Source organism: Hibiscus syriacus, unplaced genomic scaffold (assembly GCF_006381635.1).
Source record: "Hibiscus syriacus cultivar Baekdansim isolate YM2019G1 unplaced genomic scaffold, ASM638163v2 tig00110482_pilon, whole genome shotgun sequence".
Taxonomy (NCBI): domain Eukaryota; kingdom Viridiplantae; phylum Streptophyta; class Magnoliopsida; order Malvales; family Malvaceae; genus Hibiscus; species Hibiscus syriacus.
This window is the reverse complement of record NW_024062758.1, coordinates 94,189-118,501: the sequence shown is the minus strand read 5'-3', so window position 1 is coordinate 118,501 and position 24,313 is coordinate 94,189. Positions and strand designations below refer to the sequence as shown.

The 24,313-nt window shown below is 35.3% G+C and overlaps 3 protein-coding genes and 2 pseudogenes across 4 annotated transcripts; 4 read left to right on the top strand and 1 right to left on the bottom strand.

Moving 5' to 3' along the window:
- Nucleotides 1-125: 125 nt before the first annotated feature.
- LOC120128832 (DNA repair endonuclease UVH1-like) lies at nucleotides 126-4,420 on the top strand. Its single transcript, XM_039146457.1, has 9 exons — nucleotides 126-1,031; nucleotides 1,169-1,392; nucleotides 1,528-1,616; nucleotides 1,725-1,886; nucleotides 2,211-2,993; nucleotides 3,216-3,326; nucleotides 3,436-3,696; nucleotides 3,790-4,013; nucleotides 4,102-4,420. The coding sequence occupies exons 1-9, from the start codon at nucleotides 172-174 to the stop codon at nucleotides 4,310-4,312; spliced, it is 2,925 nt and encodes a 974-aa protein (XP_039002388.1). The 5' UTR covers nucleotides 126-171; the 3' UTR covers nucleotides 4,313-4,420.
- Nucleotides 4,421-5,079: 659 nt separating this feature from the next.
- Nucleotides 5,080-12,605, top strand: LOC120128834 (annotated as a pseudogene).
- A 187-nt stretch (nucleotides 12,606-12,792) lies between these two features.
- On the bottom strand, nucleotides 12,793-15,791 carry LOC120128835 (serine/threonine-protein kinase SAPK3-like). Of its 2 annotated transcripts, XM_039146460.1 has the most exons (9): nucleotides 15,618-15,788; nucleotides 14,552-14,626; nucleotides 14,348-14,449; nucleotides 14,189-14,242; nucleotides 14,015-14,107; nucleotides 13,824-13,916; nucleotides 13,591-13,695; nucleotides 13,407-13,505; nucleotides 12,793-13,314 (listed from the first exon to the last, which is right to left on the bottom strand). In XM_039146460.1, the coding sequence occupies exons 1-9, from the start codon at nucleotides 15,738-15,740 to the stop codon at nucleotides 13,033-13,035; spliced, it is 1,026 nt and encodes a 341-aa protein (XP_039002391.1). In that variant the 5' UTR covers nucleotides 15,741-15,788; the 3' UTR covers nucleotides 12,793-13,032. The 2 variants fall into 2 exon arrangements, with proteins under 2 accessions (XP_039002391.1, XP_039002390.1); XM_039146459.1 differs by having other exon boundaries at nucleotides 14,015-14,242; nucleotides 15,618-15,791.
- A 5,068-nt stretch (nucleotides 15,792-20,859) lies between these two features.
- LOC120128836 lies at nucleotides 20,860-22,949 on the top strand (annotated as a pseudogene).
- On the top strand, nucleotides 22,739-23,839 carry LOC120128599. Its single transcript, XM_039146267.1, has 2 exons — nucleotides 22,739-22,747; nucleotides 23,204-23,839. Exons 1-2 carry the CDS (start codon nucleotides 22,739-22,741, stop codon nucleotides 23,837-23,839), a joined length of 645 nt encoding a protein of 214 aa, XP_039002198.1.
- Nucleotides 23,840-24,313: the final 474 nt, after the last annotated feature.

The following is a 24,313-nucleotide window of genomic DNA, read 5'->3' as shown; positions in this document are numbered from 1 at the left end:
CGTTTAAAGTTATCCCAAACGACAGCGTTTTATAATCATCCTTTTTGACTAAGTGAGTTGAACAGTGTGTTGCTGCCTTTATCCAAAGTTCAAATTAAAAACCCCAAATCGTTCTATTATGACCATTACCGTCCGATCCATCGTGTTCCCGCCAAACCCTAGAGCTGAAATATGGTCCTAAAATTCCACGAACAAATAGTCTCCGATCTCCTCGAAGGCCCAAACGGCGGCCTGGTCGTCCTCTCCTCCGGCCTTTCCCTCCCTAAACTCCTCTCTTGTTTCCTCTCTTTTCACTCCCAATCCAACGGCTCCCTCCTCCTCCTCCAACCCCCTCACCTCTCCACCTCCCTCAAATCCCTCCTCCTTTCCCTCTCCCCGGACCTCCCTATCTCCGAAATAACCGCCGACCTCCCTTCATCTAATCGTCTCTCCCTCTACTCCTCCAATCGCATCCTCCTCCTCTCCCCTCGTATCCTCATCGTCGACCTCTTAACCCAAAAGGCCCAGACTTCCTTAATCTCCGGCATCATTTTTCTGAACGCCCATTCGCTCTCGGAAAGCTCAACCGAGTCTTTCATTGTGAGGATCATCAAGACTTTCAATAAGAATGCCTCCGTTCACGCGTTTTCCGACAAGCCTCACTCTATGGTTTCTGGGTTCGCGAAGACGGAGAGGACGATGAAGAGTTTGTTCATCAAGAAGCTTCATCTTTGGCCTAGGTTTCAAGTGAATGTTTCGGAGGAACTGGAGAGGGATCCGCCGGAAGTGGTGGATATACGGGTGCCGATGAGTAAGTACATGTTGGGGATTCAAAAAGCCATTGTGGAAGTCATGGATGCTTGTTTGAAGGAAATGAGGAAAACTAATAAGGTTGACGTTGAGGATCTGACGGTGGAGAATGGGTTGTTTAAGTCGTTTGATGAGATCGTTAGGAGGCAATTGGATCCCATTTGGCATAATCTGGGGAAGAAGACGAAGCAGCTCGTTTCGGATTTGAAAACTTTGAGGAAATTGTTGGAGTATCTTGTTAGGTACTAAACAAAAAGACCCATTTTCTTTATTTATCGAAATTCATGTTAATTATGATTTTGTATTGCATTTGAGTTGATAGCTAAAGGGTTTTGTTTATGAATTTGGGATTTAATTTCTTATATATTTATTTGGGTAGGTATGATGCAGTGAGTTATTTGAAGTATTTGGATACACTTAGAGTGTCAGAGAGTTTTCGATCCGTTTGGATATTTGCAGAGTCCAGTTATAAGATCTTTGATTATGCAAAAAAACGAGTTTATATGTTTGCAAGGTCAGATGATACCATAATTAATAAGCTTAGTAAGAACGTGTCTGGAAAAAAGAGAAAACTGAAAGAGGATGACAATAACAATGATGCAGGTCAGTTGAATTCATTCTTCTGTTTTCATTAACGTGGTTTTCATTTCAAAATTCAAACCATGTTATACCAAAACAAAAGGTGCATTTATAAGCTTTTTGAATCTGTAACCCCTTCTCACTGAATTGTACATGTAGCAATTGTTGGTACTTCATCAACAATTACAAATAATGGACTGGTTCTTCAAGAAGTTTTGGAAGAGTCTCCGAAGTGGAAGGTGTTACGTGTGAGTGAGTTCCATTATCTGTGCGTCCTATGCTTTCTCCAGTCACTTCAATCTGGGATGATACTCTTCTCTCCTGTTCTCTTTTATAATTTTAATATTTTATTATAGGAGATCCTTGAAGAGATAGAAGAGGAAAGACAGAAGCAAGCATCATCGGGAGAAGCATTGTTGGATGTTGAGGAGGACAATAATGGCATTATTTTAGTGGCATGCAAAGATGAACGCTCATGCATGCAACTTGAAGATTGCATCACTAACGGCACACAGAAGGTTTTATTATTTCTTTCATAAATTAGTATAAAATTATTCAGGAACTAATATAAGGTTAGAATTGCACTTCCGTAGATATAAACTTTAACCTATATATATATATGCTGAGTTGGAGGGGAGGGGAGGGGAGGGGAGGGTAAGGTGGGGTTTACTTCTTATACTTCCAAAAATCACATTAGTTATATAATATATTGTTTTTTGTTGAATGGTACAGTGGTATAACCTTTGATGCTAATTCCAGCTTGAGTATCTAAGCTTACGGAGAGACCATTAAGGTTTTCACATTTGCTAGTTAGAATTGACAGTGGATATTTTCTTTTGAAGGTCATGAGGGATGAATGGAAGAAGTACCTCTTAAGCAAAGTAGAACTGCGGGGGATGCAAGTGCCTCAGAAGAAAAAACCTAAAGGTCCTAAAGGTTATGGTATTCTTGATGGTGTTGTTCCTGTAACACCTGCCCAGAATGCTGAAATTAGCAGTGCATGCAAGCAGGAACATGAAGCATTACTAGCAGCAGCAGCAGAGATAAAAAGAAACCAGGCTAAAAAGGAAAAGGATGCTGCTGAAGATCCTGAACCTCAAGTTGGGAGCCACGGAAATGGGAAAGGGAAGGGAAGAGGAAGGACTAAAAAAGGCACTGCACGTACAAAGCATTCTAGGAATAACGATGCCTTCAATGACACCGAGATAGCAAAAGATGAAAGACCTGAAATTCATGGTTCAGAAAATGAAGGCCAACTAAATGAAATAAACCCTCCTGTTATTGGCAATGGGGTCCCTGGAAAGCATATTGACAGGATTGATGATACAAAAATGGACAACACTAAGCAATTACCACCCGTTCACTTTCATGCTCTGGAGAGAAATCAGCCTATACTAGATGTTTTGAAGCCATATGTAATTATTGTTTACCATCCTGATATGACTTTTGTTAGGGAGATTGAAGTCTACAAAGCAGAGAATCCTGGGAAAAAGGTGAAGGTCTATTTTCTATTTTATGATGCTTCTACTGAAGTCCAAAAGTTTGAAGCAAGCATCCGTAGAGAAAATGTAGCATTTGAATCTTTGATCAGGCAGAAATCAATGATGATGATCCCAGTTGATCAGGTATGGAATTTTTATATTATGTATCTGTCACCTATAGCGGGGCCAATTTGGACATGCATTCATTTTGAATGATCAGCCATTGCTAAACTTTATAATGCTATATGTAAAACTAATGGGTAATTACTGAAATATTTAGCATACAATGCAAGTTAATATATATATATTTGGGTAAATAGTGAGAACTCATTTTTCTGCCTTTCATGCTTTCCCTATTATATTCAGAATGATTTGTGCCTTGGTGTAAATTCTTCATCCGAGTTACAAGGGTCAAGCTCCCAGAACTCAATCACCAGAAAAGCTGGTGGAAGAAAGGAGGCTGAGAAGGAAATGCAGGTGGATGGTTTTTCCTCTCCTAAGTACTTCATCTTTGAACTAAAAGAAGGTACTTTTTTCTTGTTGCTTGCTGGAAAATTTGTTTAATTCGGATTCACTTTATCTGCAGGTAATAGTGGACATGAGAGAGTTCATGAGTAGTCTTCCTAATGTTCTTCACCAGAAGGGCATGCGTATAATTCCAGTAACCCTAGAAGTCGGTGATTATGTACTCTCCCCACTTATTTGCGTTGAGAGGAAAAGCATTCAAGATCTTTTTATGAGTTTCACATCAGGCCGTCTTTACCACCAAGTGGAGACAATGGTTCGTTATTACCAGATACCTGTGCTTCTAATTGAGTTTTCACAAGACAAAAGCTTTTCGTTTCAGGTAACCTGAATTAGATCTTCTGCAATGACTATGATAAAAAGAAAAGCCAGGGGATTTCCCTTTAATGTTTATTGGATGGATTGGTATATGCAGTCTGCAAGTGATATAGGTGATGATGTAACACCAACAAATATCATATCCAAACTATCATTACTTGTTCTGCATTTCCCTCGCCTACGAATCATCTGGTCTCGCAGCTTGCATGCAACTGCCGAGATATTTGCTTCGCTCAAGGCGAACCAGGATGAACCTGACGAGACAAAGGCCATGAGAGTTGGTGTACCCTCGGAAGAGGGTATCATAGAAAATGATGTTAGGTGAGTTGATGGTCTTTTTTCCCCTTTCCTTTTTCTGGATTTAGTTCATCTTCCAGTATAAGAAACTTACCGAGTTCCCCTGTTACAGAGCTGAAAACTACAATACAGGTGCCGTTGAGTTTCTGAGAAGACTACCAGGAGTTACAGATTCAAACTACAGGACGATAATGGATGGATGTAAAAGCCTGGCTGAACTTGCACTTGTTCCTATTGAGAAGCTAGCTGAACTAATGGGTGGCCGAAAAGCTGCCCAGACTCTAAGAGATTTCCTTGATGCTAAGTATCCAACCTTGTTGTAACCCATCATGTTTAGTCGAAAAGTTTCTCCATAACTTTCATGGGGAAAGAAAGATGTTCAAATTGTTATTGTTATCATTACCCATTAGAAGAATGTCCCACTACATTTCGGAAAATTAAATTAATCTTTTGAATATAATATTTGTAATAATTTATTAATGAAGTATGTGCCATAAGCTAATTTTGTCAGAAATCTACCCACCGTCGGCGACACTTTCTTTGTCGGAAAATCACAAATGGTTGTTGGCGATTGATTTCCGAGACATTTTACAATCGGTGATGGGAGAAGCTTGATTTTTAGTTTAGTTTTAAAGTAGAATTAAAGTGTTGTATTAATTATGATCTTTAGTAAAAATAAATGATTTAAGTATAATTATATTATAGTTAAAATTAATTTTTTATAAAGGATTGGACGATTTATTTAATGTTTAAGCGTTGTTCGTCCGGTGCTAAGTTTAATCTAAAATCTATTTATATATGTATTTTTTTATTTTTACGAATAAAATAACATATATTGACATTTTATTGAATGATTAAATAATTTGTAATTGTAATAAAAATATATTAAAATAATTTATAGACATTAAAAGTTAAATTTATTATATAATTTTTAATTAAAATTAATTTTAATTGAATGTGTGATTATATAAAATTGAAAATATATTATTTAAGTGAGAAATAGGCACTTTACCTAAAATCCATTACAAGAATCTTCATTTCCTAGCACCATTTTCTATTTTTCTCATCTCTAATTCTGCTCCGGCAATCAACACTGGGGAGAAGCATGGCCGTCGCATTATCTGGCTCCGCTAATCTCACCACCCCAAAATCCTCTCTTCTCGGTACTACCACCCGCCTCCCTCTTTCTCCGTCCTTCCACGTCAACAAAAGACCCAATGCCACCATTGTCGCTTCCGTTTCCGCCTCCTCTTCGCCTCGCACCGGTCAAACCCAGTGGTCTCTCGATTCCTGGAGGTCAAAAACAGCCCACCAACTTCCTGAATATCCTGACGCGGTCGAGCTCGATTCGATACTCAGAACAATCGGTTCCTTCCCGCCAATTGTGTTCGCCGGGGAGGCAAGAAAGCTCGAGGAAAAGTAGCCAATGCCGCCGTCGGGAAAGCGTTTCTGTTACAGGGCGGTGACTGTGCTGAGAGTTTCAAAAAATTCAACGGGACCAACATTAGAGACACTTTCAGAGTCCTTTTGCAGATGGGCATTGTCCTCACTTTTGGTGCCCAAATGCCCGTCATCGCTGTCTGTCTATTTAAACAAAATCCTATTTTTCTCCAGCTATTTTGACCCATTTTAAGACGATTTAAAAAAAAACTTTGATTTGTTTTTGCAGGTAGGCCGGATGGCAGGGCAATTTGCAAAGCCAAGGTCAGACCCATTTGAGATTAAAGAAGAGTTAAGTTACCGAGTTATCGAGGAGATAATGTAAATGGCGATGCTTTTGATGAGAAATCTAGGGTGCCTGACCCTCAAAGATTGATTAGAGCTTATCTTCAATCTGTCGGTACGTTGAATCTCCTTGGAGCATTTGCTACCGGTGGTTATGCTGCTATGCAAAGAGTCTCACAGTGGAATCTCGATTTTGTTAAGCATAGTGAAAAAGGAGACAAGTAAAATTCTTTTACTTTCCGAGTTTTAGTGTTATATTTAAGCTTTTATGTTTGTCACTTGTCGTTTTCTTCAGGAATCTGACTTTTGATTTATAATTAGGTACATGGAGCTTGCTCAGAGAGTTGATGAAGCTCTGGGATTCATGGCTGCAGCCGGAATAGCCATCGACGACCCTCAAATGAACACAGTTGATATTTGGACATCCCATGAATGCCTCCATTTACCATATGAGAAAGCCTTGACCAGAGAGGATTCTACTACTGGCCTCTATTATGACTGTTCTGCACACTTGCTTTGGGTAGGTGAGAGGACTCGGCAGTTGGATGGAGCACATGTGGAGTTTCTTCGAGGCATATCGAACCCTCTTGGCATAAAGGTACATGGTGCTTATAATCTTTTGGAGCCTGCAAGGCATTTCCAATTGTTTATAATCTTTACTTAGATACTTTGGCTTCCTTTATATTAAAATGGAATTTGTTGTCATGTAACAATGAAATTTGATTCTAATAGAGAACCAAATGTTAATTGATTTAAAACCTTTGTTGGAAAGGTAATAAGCATGTGCTATTCAGCATGATTAATAAGTATGCCATCTGTGCATAAAATACTTGATCATTCATAACAATTGTATGGATCTTGCTGTTTTTGAGACTCATTGTGGCATTAACCTTTTTTTCTGGATCTTCTTGGTGAAATATATTTCCTTTCTGTGTACTATTAAGAATTAGTAAAGACGGAAAAAAACTTGTTCCGAATAAATCGTGTTTATTTCTGCTGAATATGGCTGACTTAAATAGAGTTTACAATGTAACAACTTTACATAAAAAGATGCATAAAATTAGCAACAGAATAAAAATGATTCTATCTAATTAAAAATGATCCTATCTAATAACTAATAGAATAAAAAACTGATTCTATCTAATTAAAAATGATCCTATCTAATAACTAATAGAATAAAAACTGATTCTATCTAATTAAAACTGATCCTATCTAATATTTAATTTAGATATTCTCGACACCCCCCTTCAAGCTGGAGAATAGATATCGATCATTCCCAGCTTGGACAGAAATCCTTCGAACATCGTAGTAAACAGTCCCTTGGTGAGAACATCGGCGAGCTGCTCTGATGATGGAACAAACGGTATGCAGATATCGCCATTTTCCAACCTCTCCTTGATGAAATGTCGATCTATTTCGACATGTTTGGTCCTGTCATGCTGTACAGGATTATGAGCAATACTGATTGCCGATTTGTTGTCGCAATACAACTTCATCGGTTTATCTCCTTCAACCTTCAGCTCCTCCAAGATCCTCCTAAGCCATAACAACTCACATACTCCTTGCGCCATGGCTCTGAACTCGGCCTCCGCACTGCTTCTAGAGACAACTGGTTGCTTCTTGCTCCTCTAAGTAACTAAGTTGCCCCAGACAAAGGAGCAATAACCGGTAGTAGATCTTCTGTCTGTAGAACTTCCGCCCCAATCAGCATCAGTGAAGATCTCCACTCTTCGACTTCCATTCTTCGAAAACATGATTCCTTTACCAGGACTCCCTTTCAAGTAATGAAGAATCCGGTAAACAGCCTTGGAGTGTTTTTCTGAGGGACAATGCATAAACTGACTAACCAAGCTCACAGCAAATGCAATATCTGGTCTCGTATGAGCCAAATAAATCAGTTTCCCCACCAGCTTCTGGTACCGATTCTTGTCCACAGGCTCAGCACCATCTTCTTTTTCGAGTTTTTGATTCGGATCAATAGGAGTCGCCACTGGTTTACATCCGAGTAATCCGGTCTCTTTCAAGATATCGAGGACATATTTCCTTTGAGAGATAATTATACCTTTTGAGGATCTAGCCACCTCCATTCCAAGGAAATATTTGAGTTGTCCTAGATCCTTGACTTCAAACTGGTTGGATAAGAAGTTCTTCAACGACTCCAACTCTACTGTGTCATCTCCTGTCATAACAATGTCATCTACATACACAATTAAAATAGCAATTTTACCATTATTGTGTTTGTAGAAAATAGTATGATCAGACTGGGCCTGCATGTAACCATGTTGTTTCACAGCTCTCGTGAATCTCTCGAACCAGGCTCTCGGAGATTGTTTCAATCCATAAATGGATTTCTTTAGCTTGCAGACCCTGCCATCCTTCTTCAATTCATCAAAGCCTGGAGGAACTTCCATTAACACCTCTTCCTCTAGCTCACCGTTTAGGAACGCATTCTTCACATCAAACTGTCTGAGAGTCCAATCCAGATTGGCGGCTAGTGAGAGTAGGACACGTACGGTGTTTAGTTTGGCCACAGGTGTGAAGGTCTCCTCGTAGTCAAGGCCGTATGTCTGAGTGAAGCCTCGTGCTACGAGTCTTGCCTTGTATCTCTCGACCGAGCCATCTGCATGGTATTTGATGGTGAACACCCACTTGCTGCCTACAGATCGTTTCCCCTCAGGTAAAGGAGTTAGATCCCACATGTCATTCTTCTTCAGGGCCTTTAACTCCTCAAAAACTGCCTCTCTCCATCTCGGAACTTCTAGAGCTTCATGTATCGACTTAGGTAGTGCATCATCCATAATCCTGGTGGAAAAAGCTTTGAAATCTGGAGAGAGTTTATTATAAGATAAGAAATTAGATATTGGATGTTTTGTTGTACATGATCTAACACCTTTGCGCAAGGCTATGGGTTCAAAGAATTCTGTAGAAGACTCTAAATTTGGAGAAGAAATAGGAGAAAGAGAAGTCGTACCTTGGACCATAGTCGAGTCTAATGGTTGGCATACCTTGGGGGCCGGTGGAACATTACTTGGTCGAGTCATCCGTCTAGAATAAAACGAAGTTCAGTAGGTGGTTCCAAGTTGGTTTCTACCTGAGTCTCACGAGGTTGTGAATTTATAGGTTGTGAAATCCTAGGATTAGTTACGGAAATATGAATCGGTTCCACTGAGCTATTTACAACCGATTTTGGCAAGGATGTTTGTTCCCAAAAACTCATTTCAGAGTCATTCTCCCCCGGAAGAGAGTTTTTGTCAAAAAAATGTTGTTTTTCAAAAAACGTGACATCCATACTCACATAATACTTCCCAGATTTAGGATCAAAGCATTATACCCTTTTTGTGTTGGTGAAAAACCTAGAAATATGCATTTATGTGCTCGGGGATCGAGTTTTCCTCTAGGTGTTAAATCAGTGAAAGATCTATTTTCAGGAAACATATTCTTTAGAGCTTGCAAAGGAGTAATATAATTAAGAACTCTTGTAGGCATTCGATTTATCAAATAAGACGCTGTTAAGAGTGCTTCATTCCAAAAACGATTAGGAACATTCATAGCAAACAGTAAAGCCCTAGTCACCTCTAATAAATGCCTATTTTTTCTTTCAGCAACTCCATTTTGTTATGGAGTATCAACGCAAGAACTGTGATGAATAATTCCTTTTTGTTTCAAAAAATCACCTAAGATTGCATTAAAATATTCTCGACCATTATCGTTTCTAAGAACTTAAATATTTGCTTGAAACTGAGTATTGATCAGTGAGTGAAAATTTTTGAAAACACTTGCTGCCTCGGATTTTTCTTTTAGTAAATAAATCCACGTGACTCTAGTGTGATCATCAATGAATGTGATGAACCATCTAGATCCTGAGGCTGTTTTTACTCGTGAAGGGCCCCAAATATCACTATGTACAAGAGAAAAAGGTTTTGATGACATATACTTTAAAGATGGATAAACAGATCTATGATGTTTTGCCAATTCACAAGCTTCACACTGAAAAGAAAAACCGTCCTTTTTTTTGAAAAGATTTGGAAACAAATATTTCAAGTAATTAAAACTAGGATGGCCTAACCTATAATGCCACAACATTATTTCATTCTCACAAGACAAGGTAGTAAAGCATCTCGGTTTCTGAACTTGTTTATCTGAAGGATTGTCCGTGACCAAGTGATAGAGTCCATCAACCTCCTTAGCATTGCCAATCATCTTCCCGAACAAGGGTCCTGAAATTCAAATCCAGCAAATTTATTGTAGCAATGCATTTGCAATCATGAATAATACGATTAACAGAGATGAGATTGCAAGAGAGCTTTGGGACATGTAGGACATTTAGTAATGTGAGATGGAGAAAATAATGATAGAGCCTTTTCCAGCTATAGAGGTTAGGGAGCCATCAGCAATTTTACCTTCAGATTACCAGATAAGGAAAATCAGATTAGATGAGATAAAGGAAAAAGATGAGAATATGGTCATACTGGTCATGTGAATGAGAACTCATTAGTTGATACAATTGCTCTAGTTGTTCTTTGCTGAAGGCAGACAGTTCTGAGGCAGGTTTCGGCTCTTCAGATCTTCAGATGAGGCATGGAATCCCTTTGCATTACGAGAATTTCGATTGGCTGAAAAATTCTCGGCTGGCTTCCCGTGTAGCTTCCAACACTTGGCTTTAGTTTGTCTCGGCTTGTTGCAGTGCTCGCAGATTGGCCGATCTCTGTCGTTCCGACGATCGTTGCGACGTGGTGGCTGACCCGAGAACAAGGCAGAAGACTCGGTGGGATTTGGTGAGTGGCCTCCAAGCATGACTGTCCGCCGGCTCTCCTCTCGTCTGACTTCGGAGAAGACTTCTCTTGTGCTTGGTAGTGGTTCACGACCAAGAATGCGCCCTCTGACTTCATCCAATTCCTTGTTAAGGCCGACAAGGAATTCAAAGACGCGTTCTTTTTCCACCATCTTCTGGAATAGAGCCCTGTCCTTAGCACAACTCCATTCGTAGTCGCTGAACATGTCAACCTCTTGCCACAAGGTCTTGAGTTCAGTGTAGTATTGAGTGACAGTTTTTTCTCCTTGTTTTAGCCTCCATAACTGAGTTTTTAGTTCAAACCATTGTCCTGCGTTCCCGAGATCAGAATAGGTCTCGTTCACAGCATTCCAAATGTCATGAGCAGTAGGTAAGAGATAAGTTCTCCCTACACTCGGATCTATGGAATTTATGAGCCAAGACATAATCATCGAGTTTTCTGCCTCCCATCTTTCAGATTCTTCATCTTCTTCGACAGGTTTCGTAGTGGTACCTGAGAGATAGCCGAATTTTCCACGGCCACGAATAAACAGTTTCACAGATTGTGACCTGTAAGAAATTATTTCCATTCAACTTGTGAGAAGTGATGGATATGTTTGGAAGGATTCAGTGTTTAGGGTGATTGAAGGTGAGCGAGTAGAACTCATAGAGTCGATACCAGAGGTATCATCGTATGGTTTGGCCATTTTGGCTCTGATACCATAAAGACGGAAAAAAACTTGTTCCGAATAAATCGTGTTTATTTCTGCTGAATATGGCTGACTTAAATAGAGTTTACAATGTAACTTTACATAAAAAGATGCATAAATTAGCAACAGAATAAAATGATTCTATAATTAAAAATGATCCTATCTAATAACTAATAAAAAAAAACTAATTTTATCTAATTAAAAATGATCCTATCTAATAACTAATAGAATAAAAACTGATTCTATCTAATTAAAATTGATCATATCTAATATTTAATTTAGATATTCTCGACAATTAGTACATGAATTTGAACTCTTCGGTGCTTTCATGATTTTGGCGCTTCGGTTGAAGTGATTGAATATGTCCGATCGGTCCTGTTTGAGTATGGAACTGTGCAGCTTTAGTTTTACATAGTTTCTACCTTTCTAGTTTATGGTGTCAAGATGTTAAACCTTGAAAATTTTGTGAACAAGTTGAGGATTTCATTATTCTAAGTTTCTAACTTATGAAGTTGTTTAGTTGATTTGACTAGGTGAACCCCAAGTGCACGTCATTTTTTAGTTTTGGTACGCCTAACCTTGGTTTTTTTTTTTCGTTCTCCTTTTTCTTAATCAACGACTCGAGGGAGAAAGAGATTGACATAGTTTTAGTTATGCTGGAATAATACTTGTTGGTTGCTGATATCTCCATGCATGATGTAGGTGAGTGATAAGATGGACCCGAAGGAACTTGTCAAATTGTGAGAAATTCTTATACCTCAGAACAAACCCGGAAGACTGACAATAATCACCCGAATGGGAGCTGATAACATGCGGATAAAGCTACCACATCTTATTAGGGCTGTCCGCCAGGCTGGGCTTATTGTTATCTGGGTCAGTGATCCCATGCATGGAAACACAATTAAAGCTCCATGTGGTCTCAAAACTCGTCCGTTCGACGCCATCAGGGTAAGAACTCTTAAAATTGAATCTTTTCGCAAACACTTTTTGGACCATGACAAAGCCAAAATGAGACATGCTTTTGTCCTTTTTTCTTTGTTGCTGTTAGGCTGAATTGAGGGCGTTCTTTGATGTTCATGAACAAGAAGGGAGCTTTCCCGGGGGAGTTCATCTGGAAATGATGGGACAGAACGTAACAGAATGCATTGGAGGATCAAATACCGTGACTTTCGACGACTTGAACTCTCGGTATCACAGGCATTGTGACCCCAGGTTAAATGCATCGCAGTCGTTAGAGCTAGCCTTTGCCATATCAGAGAGGTTGAGGAAGAGAAGGCTCAAGTCTGCTAATGAATTTCTCAATGCGAGCAAAGTTAATTAGTTGATCTATAGGATAAGCCAGTCAATTGATCAAACCTTGATTCTCTCTTGAGAAAATATTTATTTGGTAATTTTGTTTATCGGTGTCTTATGCCTGCAAAGAAAGCTTTCAAGAACTATTATGAATAACTCGCCTTCTCAAATGGAGCTCTGAACTATTATCCTCGTTTGATAACAAGTAGCCTATGGTTGTGATTTCTGAATGTAGGGTTTTATATTCAGAATTTGGTGAATTCATTGGATAAAAACTTGTGTAACATTGAAAGTACAATCTAAAGTGATAATCCATTGTTTTATAGCATATGGAAAAAGGCTGTTAAGCAACTTACGACGATGTTGGTCGACTGGATTGATTGCAAAGTCTGTTTGTAATATTGTTAGCATCCAAAGCAATGCAAAACAATACAATGTTTCACAAAGTATGCAATCTACAATAAGAGACATCCATTAACCATATTGTACACACACAAAGGCAATACAACACCCATCCGTTCAGTCTGCCACTGACATCATGTTCTCACACAGTGGCATCAAAGTCACCACTGACATCGATTTCAGATTCTAAATCCCCTTCAGCGTCATCGGGGTCGGAGGAACCAGCAACAGCTTGTTCACCAACTTTGGCTCCTTCCGCTGTTGTCGTCTTTGCCTCTTGTATGATACACATTATTTCTTCTACGCTTTGAGACAGTTGGTCACGTTCTGATTCCGCAAAGTTTGTTTTTTCGATTTCAACCAGTTCTTTCGGTAAATTTTTCAGAAACCAAGGATGCTGCTTAATCTCCGGGATGCTAATCCTCTGTATGTAATCAAAATGTGTATATCATTTAAATCAGATGCAACTAAGGTTTTTGTTGAACTACGAAGTTTACAAATAAGAAGAAATGATACCTCGGCATGATTGGCAACGAAGATACGGGAAAGAAGATGTCGGCAATCCGCAGACACCCGTACATAGTCAGGTATAGTGTATTTAACACTCATTATTCTCTGTTTCAACAAAATCAATTGAACTTCGCATCAAGAAGAAAACTGGAAATGATAGCTCATGTAAGAGCCAGATTTGAGAACTTACTCCGATGGTCTTACGGAAATTCCGAGGATCACCGGGATCCTCAAAAGGGTATGATCCAACCAACATCACGTATAATGTCACACCACAGGACCAAACATCTGCAATCTACAACAGCTATCAAATGATCAAATTAACCAAATAATAAGGGAAGAGATTATCTATGCTACAAGCACAAATTTATATTCGAGGTTGAATGTCTACATTTGATTAGAAAACAAAAAGAAAATTTATACCTTTCCATCGTATTCCTTTCGTGATAGGACTTCCGGGGCAATATACGCTGGTGTTCCAACAGTTGATTTTGGTTGTGAATGCAGCACCGCAGACTGTTCAGTAAAGAAATTAGAGAACTGAACATTGAAAAATAGAGTAAGAAGAGTAGATTCCATCAAAGATCAGGTTTATTTCGAATTCGGAATAGAACCTTGGAGTATCCGAAGTCACATATTTTAAGTCGCGGTGTCGGACTTCCATCGAGGAGTGTGTTTTCTAGTTTCAGATCCCTGTGACAAATTTGCTGCAGCAGAACTATAGAATGAGGGATGGAAGTCACCATCAAACAGAATCTCAAAAGGTTACTTATATTTTCATAACTTACCATTGAATGACAGTAGCTGACTCCAGATATTAACTGCTGGAAGAAAAACCTTGCCTTTCAACAAGAAAAATATCGTAAGTAAACATGAATTCAAAATAATTCCAAGACAGGTGAGGAAGAAAGATTAGCTCATTCAATTGAATGTGGATAGAAACACACTTCATCTTCGCTAAATCGACCAGCGCTGCATATTCTCTCGAAGAGTTCACCTCCGGCAGCATACTCCATAACAATAGCTAAATGTGTTGGAGTCACCAAAACCTGCAGAGAAATGTGAAGTTTAGTATAAAGCTAAGCATATAATGTTCGAACCCAAAATTCCACGAGTATAGCTACTAACATTTAATAAAACAAATTTCTCACCTCTTTAAACCTGATTATGTTTGGATGTCTTAAAGATCGGTGGTTAATGATTTCCCTCTGAACATTTTCATCAATCTGAAATCAGAAAACAGAAACGGTACATTAACATGTAGTGTGAGAATGTGATTCCAATACATTCAAAACACAACACTGTTTCACACATAGAAAACCGAAAAGACAAGCACCACGACCATTGAGGAAAACTGCGAAAGAAAGACAGACACTTTTGTAATGGCAGTAGCAGATAGGAAGAGAAAAACATCATAAATCATGTCAAGAAGAATATGAAATATCATGGACTTGGACCTGAGGACATTCACCATATATTGCTCTCATTTTGCTTGAAGTACTGATCTCCAAAGCATATTGGACATGAGCGTGATGATATGACCTTCTAAGTACATGGGAAACCTTGAAAAAAACGGAACAAACCCTTGTCGCAGCTAAGTTCAAGTAGCATAGTTCACCATATGAACTTGAGTAACTTGAAATTCCTTTCAACGATAATCATCTCAGTTCTTTTCATCCATAACTCAATGTACAGATTCTAAAACACGAACCAAATTACTCATTGACTCCCCTTCAATTTTACATATTCCCCATTGGTAAAACTGTTCACACCGGAATGACATTGACAAATGCAAAACTGAAACTAGAGCTTGTTAAAAGTAGATTTATAAGCAGCAAAAGTAAACCTGGGAATTTTCAACAACCCATCTTTCTTTCTTCACAAGAAAAACTTCACTTTCACTATGAAATTATGGTCCATTATTAGAAAACTACAGTCCATTGAAAAGCATAACACAAGCATGATTTAACCAATCTCCAGACATGGAGAAATCAAAACAACTTTCTCTGAAAGACCAGAAGTTAATCAATTAGCAAACCACATCTATAAACTGCAAATCTCTCATTGTAATATATGCAAGCAAGTGGTCAACCATATTCAAAATCAAACATAAACAATTTTCCATGTTCAAAAACCGATCACCGGACATCAAATTTCCCCAGATTTTATGATCCAGGAATTGCTGCCAATTCAGATAAAAATGAAGAATAAGATTACCTTCTTTCCTCTTTCAATATATTTGACCGCGACAAGCTCCTTTGTTTTCTTATCTTTTACCAGCCTTGCCACTCCGAAATTCCCTGATCCAAGCTCCTTCAATGGCTCGTATATATCCTCCATCACCACCGAAAAAGAGGGAAAATTATAAAGAAAATGTGAAAACAAGACCCCAGAGATGAAAAGCTATCAAAGAGAAATAGTTCCTTTTAGGAGTTGTAATATATATATATATATATATAAACCAGAGAGAAAATTAGGAAGAAATAGTCCTTGAAAGCAAGAACACTGCATAACCAGCGAACTCTTTTGTTACAAGTCAAGCCATTTTATACACTTCATGTATTTATCAAACAAACAAAAAATATCACACAACCAATAAGATTAAAACAAAAACTATAAACGTTTCAGATACTCTAAAAGCAAACAAACTTAGGAAAGGTAAAGGACACAAGTGTTCTTCGCTGTGTCACGTTGTTTTATTGAGTAAAACTTATAAAATGATAAATACATTATAAAATATTATCTTATTCAGTTTTAATTATTAATAATTATAAGATGATGATTTGATTATTTATGTCTTTTAAAATTTTCTTTTGTTAAAATTTTGATAATCATCTGAGTTGAACGTCAACCTACTAACTGAGATATGATAAAATTTTATTCTAGAACCATTTGTGTCGTATTTCATGAATCGACTCTATATTTACATTCTCAATCAACAGATTAACGTTCAAATTAGATGATCTTCAACTTTTTAACGAAAAATATGAGTTTAAAACATATGAATAGTCAAATAATTATTTAATAACTTTTAATAATCGAGATTTAATAAAACACTATTCTATAATTAAGAGATCACTATATAACTTTAATTTGAAGGACCATTTATATATTCACCTTTTAAAAAGTGGGTTATTTTTTCTTAAATAAGGATTTTGAAGGACATGTACAAGATGGAGGGGTGGTGTTGTAATTTTGTGAGGTGTTGGATAATGGGGACAAAGACATATGTAATACGAGAGCGGCTTCGGTTGAATGAAAGTATTATTGTTTTATATTTAAAAAGGAAATACTACTTAGGCTAACGTCAGCATGGGGCCCTTGATAAATGAACAAAGTTTGAATATAATCTAATGTATAAGTTTTGTAAGAACATAAACGGAATATTCTTTTCTAGGATAAACTAATTATTTAATATTTAATTATCAATTTTAGTTTATTTTAATATTTTATTTTTTTAAAATTATATTACGTTTAGTTTTTGTTTCATTTTAATATATACCGTAAAAAACTTAATGCATTTAGTACTTAAACTATCAGTTTTAATACATAAACTTTTCAATTTTTTTTAAATCTTAATGTTAAATTTTAAACAAAAATACTAAAATGAAATAAAATTAAACATTAGGCGTGGTTTTGAAAATTTGAAAGTTTAAATATTGAAACATACTAAATCTAACAGTTTAGGTACTAAACTCGTAATTTACCTCTTTTTCCTAATATGAGGATGCCTCTCCCGAAGCTGCCCGTAGTTAACGTCTAGGGAGAGTCAGATCGGTTTACGTGCAGTTGATCTCCTCAATCTTCGTCAAGGCCACCCTCTATTAACTAATTAAAGTTTTAAATAATTTTATTTTAAAATTTTATTTATTTGTTAAAAAATAAGTGCATGTTAACCAACAATCAGTTGATCTAGTGGGATGAGATATTATGTCCCTTAAGTAATGTCAGAGGTTCGAATCATGACGTTTGCGAATGGAGCAAACTGAGTTGGGAGAGTCGCCCTCACCTCTACAGTACCCGATCTAGATTAGTCGGTTAATAGATCGGATACCAGTGAATAATTAAAAATAATAATTGTATGTTAAATTTTACTCAATAGAACAAAAGGTTAAATTTTATATTAATTATTTATTTATATTTTGTATTAGAAATTCATGTTATGGTTTTCATTTATAAGAATTACAAAATAATAAATTGAAATTTTTTATGCGAGTAAAATGATTTTTTGAGATATATAGAATTTAAATTTGACCCCGATTTAATATCACACGTTATATATTTAAATTATAATTGAATTTTAAACGTGTGACTTTTATCCTTATTTTAAGTAATTTAATATTTTTAATACATTTTAAATATTTTTTAAAATAATAATACGTTATTAACACATGACATAATTTTATTTTTAGTATTATTAAAATTAATATTATTAATAAAAGTATCAAAACTATGTATAAAATACAAATTTTAATATTAATTTAACAATAAAAGTTATTTAGATATCAACTTAAATGAAGATATCTAATTTAAATATTTATATTCATATTTTGAAAATCTTAAACAGAAAACTAGTCTACTTCTTCAATGGTACGTAAATCAGATTAAATGCCTAATCACTTTCGGTATAGGGAACCTTAATGATGCATTAATTCCCGAGTTGGAAGGATTACCAAATAAAGATATTATAATTGAAGGAATATAGGTCTTGATTCAACCAATCTTGAGTAGAAAAATGAGAGATAAGGTAGGTGTACCCAATCTATGGTGCCACTGCTATATTATTTTATTATATCATCACTAATTTTAAATATTTGAAGATCTTAACCAGGTTTTTGAACAGAAAAAACAATTTTGAAAAATATTAACAATAACGCAATTTTCAATAAAAAATAAAATATAAAATACCAAAGTTTTACCTATTTTATCTTTAAATATATTTTTAAATAACATGAGATGGTTATAAAATAATATTTGTTTATAATTTTCTTAATCTGTTAATAATATATACGTTTCAAATATAATTCTTTTAATCTTTAAGGAGACATTTTTTCCCCTTTTATCATTAATGTGTATCGTTACATAGATAGACAGAGCGGAGGAATTAGTGTAGACAATTGTTTCATTGAAGTTTTTAAATTATCATATATTTTAGATATTTTTTTTGTTTTCTATTGATAATATATTTTCATTCTTAAAATTTTATAAGTTTATTTTCTTTTTAAAATTATAAAAATTAACTTCTCTTCATGTAAAATCACACATTCACCATTATGTATAAGAGGTGAGCACGAATAAAGTGAGTGGTCTTCGTGGTACATAAATTGTTATTCTTCTTAAAGATCCGGTTTTAAGCACTATCTTATATTTACCCTAAATTAATAAAAAAATTAAAAGAGGTGAAATCTAATGTTGCCACATTGTACTACCAACTTGCCAGCAAATTCGGTCTCTTTATTGGTCATTGGTGGTTCATGGGCCTTAAGGACATTATATGTTTATGTATTTCGTAAAATATAATATAATATACGTGTATTATTGAACTTGTAAATCTTAACTTTCGAAATTTTTGTGTGTGCATAAATTATTATCTTCTTTGGTTCGTGTTGAGACAACATCATAACGAGAAGAAGTCTTAGTTAGACTGATCAATGTATAATAATTATTTATTTTAATGAGCAAGTATATTATAGAATCTTAATGACTCAAGTTTGTAACTCTTTAGGAACTTTGGTTTCAGCTAATAAAATTATTAACTTTAGCACCAACACGTGGTTTCGTGAAAAATGAATTATTATTATTATTTTTTGAGGACTCGTATTTAAATATCATAGATGTTCAGAGAATGAACATTTAATGTCAGATATTCTTTGATTTATTCTTAATAATACTATATTAATGTGACTTCTCTGTTTCCCATTTGTCAACTTATGTTGTCTTGCCTCATTTTTTTTAAATTTCTCATTTAATGAGAATTTTATATATTTTATAAGTATCAACTCGGAGACGTGTCAATTATTTTCATAATTGCATAAAAGAAATCGTTTCTCTAATATTTTTAACAATTTCCCAGCGTTGAAACATAGAAATATTGTTTATTAAGATGCATGTATACATCTTCCTTATCCACTAATTTTTTCTCCATTGACGTTATCATGAATAATCTTCATTGACTTTATCGTGAATAATATATAAGGATTGTACATTTTTTTTTCACAAAATTTAAACAATTTTAATCATTTACATGATATATAAATAACGTTAACTTGATAAAAATATATAATTAAACTTTTTTATTAATTTAAAGTGGTAACAAGATTATATATGTTCGAATTTTTTCAATCTAGTAATAAATAGGCATACACACTATAGATCCCGCTATTCAAACTCAAGATCTCTAAGATAGCAACACTCCTTTTAACTATTAAAGTTGATTAATAGGTTTAAAATATATAATTAGACTATCATTATAAATCATGTAAAACATATGTTAATATGAAACTTTTTATAAATTTAACGCATACATGTATACATAGATATACAAAACTTAACTTATCAAGTAATTTTAGTAATAAAATAAAATATTATTTTCTTTAGAGATTCTGAATTTTAATAACTACATTTATAGGATGTGTGTATGTTATTTATAAATTAAAAAAATTATAAATAAATACTATCTTAAAATTATCTCAAGCTATTCAATATATATATATATATATATATATATATATATAACTTGTAACACGTAAAATATATGTTTATAAAGTTAACTACGTCCTTATAAAAGTATAATTAAAAATAAATTTCCTTTTTAATAGAAGATTGACAAGTGGCAAATGATGAAGGTGTTTTGACGTGTTTCCATTCCACGTTAAGCACAATAACTTCTAGAGAGATAAAAGATAATAAATATTCAAATAATTGTGTATTAAGAATTCTTAGTGTCCAAACAAAATGATATTTTGGGTAAACTATATTTTAGTACTTAAGTTATTATTTTTGTTTTTGTTTCAGTATTCAAATATTATTAACTATTAAAATCATACCTAATGTTTAATTTAAGTTTTAGTTTGGTATCATACTATTAAAAAATTAATAGAATTATTGATATGATATTTTTTATTTTTTCAATAATGATGCGACATTATCTTATAGTATTACCGTTAACTTTTTCAAAGCTTGGTACAAAATGAAATCTAAAGTAACCAATAGGTATGAATTTAAAAAACAATAAAGTTATATACTTAAACGAAATAAAGTAATAGTTTACGTATTAAATATGTAGTTTACCCACACATTTTTCAAATTTGTCCTTTTAAAAAGTCCCGACCGACCTCTCCTCTTCCTCCTATATTATACTCCTCCAGTTCCAGACCCGAACCAGAAAATTATTATATAAGGTAAGTTATGAGAACCTAAACTTTCCACTCTGATTCATCTGATTCTGAGTTTTGGTTCGATTCATCGCCGCTTTTGATTGTGAAGTGCGTTGAAAACGCTGTTGAGATCTTTAGTGGTGGCCGATGCTGCCGTTACCGCGACATCGCTACTCCACCGCCTGTTTTAATTCATTCTTATGTTTTCAGCACAATTTCGATAAATTTTATGAAAAGCTGTAGGATTGTATTTTATTTTCTTTGTTTTGAATTCAATTCTGGGTATCCCATTTTTAATTAACGTTGTTAATAAATATGCATGTTTATAATGTCTTTGCAGGGAGAGCAGAGTAAATCCTTGAAGCTATAGTCTAGAACAGCCTTTTTGTTTAGATTTTTTTTTTGCTTTAAATGGGCTGCTTTCATTCTAAAGTAACAAAGAATATCCAGAACACGAAGATCCCATTGTACTCGCTTCACAAACTGCCTGTAAGTTAGCAAATTATAACAAATTTCTCTTCATTGGGTTTACTCAGTTATTTTATTTGTTTCACGAGAGCATTTTTTTCAATCATCAGTCAAAAAATATGCGAACTAAGGAGGAGAAATTCAAAATTATTATTGGTTTCTTGTTTTTCTCAGTTGGTTTTGTTTGTATACGCAGTTAGTGTTAGTGAAGTTGAAGCACTCTTTGAGCTATTCAAGAGCATCAGCGGTTCTGTGATCGATGATGGGCTGATTAATAAGGTACTGTTCCGGGCTTCCTATGTGTCAACCAGAGATTTTCTTTTCTGTAATGTGATTTAACATAAAGATTATTGTATTTGACGTGTTGCATGGTTTTCATGACATTGTTGTTCAATTTGCAGGAAGAGTTTCAGTTAGCTCTGTTTATGAATAGGAAGAAGGAAAACATTTTTGCAAATCGGGTAATTTATTTTGTTGCTTTAGATCCTTATGGGAAATTAAATATTATTACTTAAAAGTTTTGAGTTCCACTATGCTTTTGTGTAAATTATGTTTGAGGGGCATGTGATGGCTAGCAACGAGTGATCTAGCTGCATAATAAACTATAGAATCGATTTTTGTTTTCAGGGCATATATTTATCACTTTTATCTCGGAGATTTTTTTTTGTATATAATTCTATGCTTTATAAGAGATGCCTCTCAGGCCAGCTTCTTTTAACATTGTTTATAGGCAACCTTCTTATACATGCAGATCTTTGATTTATATGATGCCAAGAAGAAGGGAGTCATTGATTTTGGCGACTTTGTTCGTGCACTTACCGTCTTCCATCCAAATGCCTCTCAAGAGGTCAAGACTGATTGTAAGTAAACAGTTGGTATAATCATCTTGAGTCACATAAAAAATGTTAATCTACCAGCTCAATTTTAATTTGATTGTTCTACATTGCAGTTGCATTTAAACTTTATGACTTGGATGGAACGGGTTTTATTGAGCGTAATGAGGTATTTTGAGCCTGATAAGCCTTTTATTTATATATCACACAAACTTCTTTGCAGGCAACTTCGTTTTAAGTGATTTTTGCAGGTCAAGCTAATGCTGATTGAACTTTTAGGTGAATCAGAAATGAAAGTAGCGGATGAAATCATCGAGGCTATTCTTGATAAGGTGAGAATATGTGTGGTAAAACTGAATATTTCAGTGGTCTTATCTAATACGATTAATTGTTTCCCAATGCAACCTTTTACTGAGACATGGGGATTTATGAGCAGACATTCTTGGATGCTGACATTAACCACGATGGAAAGATAGACATATTTGTCTCCCATATCTCACGTATGTATTTACCGATATTATTCCCAGCTTACCTAGAAACATTACTTTGCCTGAAAGCTCATCCATCCCGTAAATACGAATCATGCAGGGACATAACAACAACATTTCCATGCTTCATATTCAATTCGAAAGTAGACGAGGTTGTTACGTGATACCGGGGTATGTACCCGGTTGGTGCATCGAGTCAAAAGACTTTTTGCATGATATGTTGACACTGATTGTCTCTATGTGAATGAAGTAAAAGCCTAGATTTTGTTTGCTAAGTGTAAGAGAGCCAGAGGCTAAATATGATTAGGATTGGTAGTTTTTATACCCCTGTATAGGCATTCAAGTTGACCTCTTTGGGTCTTTCCCATTTGTAATAATTGATTGATTTTATAGTGGAAAATGTTAGATTTGGTTTTCATGTTGATGGATTGCTTGAATACTTGACTTGGTCAAATAAGTCAACCTATCCTATTCTGATTGATCATGTTGTGGACTTGGTTAAATAAGTTTGTTTGACTGTAAATGGTTCAACAAATTCCAACTAGATGTGAATGTGCCAAGATAAACATGGGTTTGTCTTAATAAGTTTGTCTTAAAGCTGTAAGCTTCTGGGAAGTTGAGTACAAAGCCTATTTCAGCTGGTTGTTAAAAAGCTGTTGAAACTTCGTGAGGAGGCTAGGAACTTGTTTATTCCTTGTACTAATTGGAGCCTGATTAAGGGTAAATGGCTTTGGGATCAGATCAGAGTTCGTGCAGCGAAAGTTACTTGGCACAGGATCATTTGGTTCCCTGCTCATATTCCAAAATTCTCCCTTATTGCCTGGATGGCCACCCTTGATAGACTGCCTACGAGAGATAGGCTGATTAGGTTCGGTCTGGTCTTGGATCATGGATGTGTCCTGTGTGGGTCTGGGATTGAGTCCCGGGACCATCTCTTTGCTGATTGCTTCTTTGCTCAAGAAGTTTGGGATGCTGTGCTAGTCTCGTGTGGGATTCGTCTTGTTTCGCTTAATTGGGACGATTGCCTTCAATGGTTGATTGTTAACTTGAAGGGCAAATCTCTCAGGGTGAGGATTCTTAAGCTTGGCTGGACTGGTTTTTTGTATTACATTTGGGAGGAGCGTAACCATAGAAGCTTTAGGGGTGTTTCGCGTTCTGCTGATATGATTGTAAGTAGTATTAAAGATGCTGTAAAAATCAAATTGTATAGCTATAGTTTACAGGAGATTGATGATGCAAATAGGCAAGTGGGTATAAATTGGGGGTTGATCTAGTGCTGATTTTGCCTTGTTCTTGTAACAGCTTTGCTGTACTCTTTTTTGGATGAATATAATTTACTTATCCAAAAAAACAAGATAAACATGGGTAAACTACAAGTTTAGTATACAAATTATCACTTTTTTATATTTTGGTTATCTATTTTTTATAAATCATACTTATTATCTAGTTTTGGTTTCATTTTAATCTACCGTCGTTAAAAAGTTAACGGTGATGTGTCAATAGGTTATTTTAGTCTTTGAATGAAATTGAAAAATTACATCTTTGATCCCTTATTTTTAAATTATCACTTTTGCTTCAGGTTAATTTTGATTCAGGTTGTTTTCGATTCAGGTCAAATTGGATATGAGTCCATATTAGGTTAAGTAAATTTTGGATCGAGTATGATTCGGATTTCGAATCAAATTTGATCATGTTTGGGTCGGGTATTAGTTCAAATAAATCGGGTTCGGGTCGAGTTTTATTTAAAT

What these genes read in the sequence shown, in the direction of transcription:
- LOC120128835 (XM_039146459.1), bottom strand. Translation starts at nt 15,740, where the DNA reads ATGGAGGATATATACGAGCCATTGAAGGAGCTTGGATCAGGGAATTTC. An exon ending in ACATAATCAGGTTTAAAGAG is followed by an intron (nt 14,450 to 14,551) that starts GTGAGAAATTTG and finishes ATTTCTCTGCAG; the next exon opens with GTTTTGGTGACTCCAACACA. An exon ending in ATTTCCGTAAGACCATCGGA is followed by an intron (nt 13,506 to 13,590) that starts GTAAGTTCTCAA and finishes TTGTTGAAACAG; the next exon opens with AGAATAATGAGTGTTAAATA.
- LOC120128832 (XM_039146457.1), top strand. Translation starts at nt 172, where the DNA reads ATGGTCCTAAAATTCCACGAACAAATAGTCTCCGATCTCCTCGAAGGC. An exon ending in CGAAGTGGAAGGTGTTACGT is followed by an intron (nt 1,617 to 1,724) that starts GTGAGTGAGTTC and finishes ATTTTATTATAG; the next exon opens with GAGATCCTTGAAGAGATAGA. An exon ending in ATCATAGAAAATGATGTTAG is followed by an intron (nt 4,014 to 4,101) that starts GTGAGTTGATGG and finishes CCCCTGTTACAG; the next exon opens with AGCTGAAAACTACAATACAG.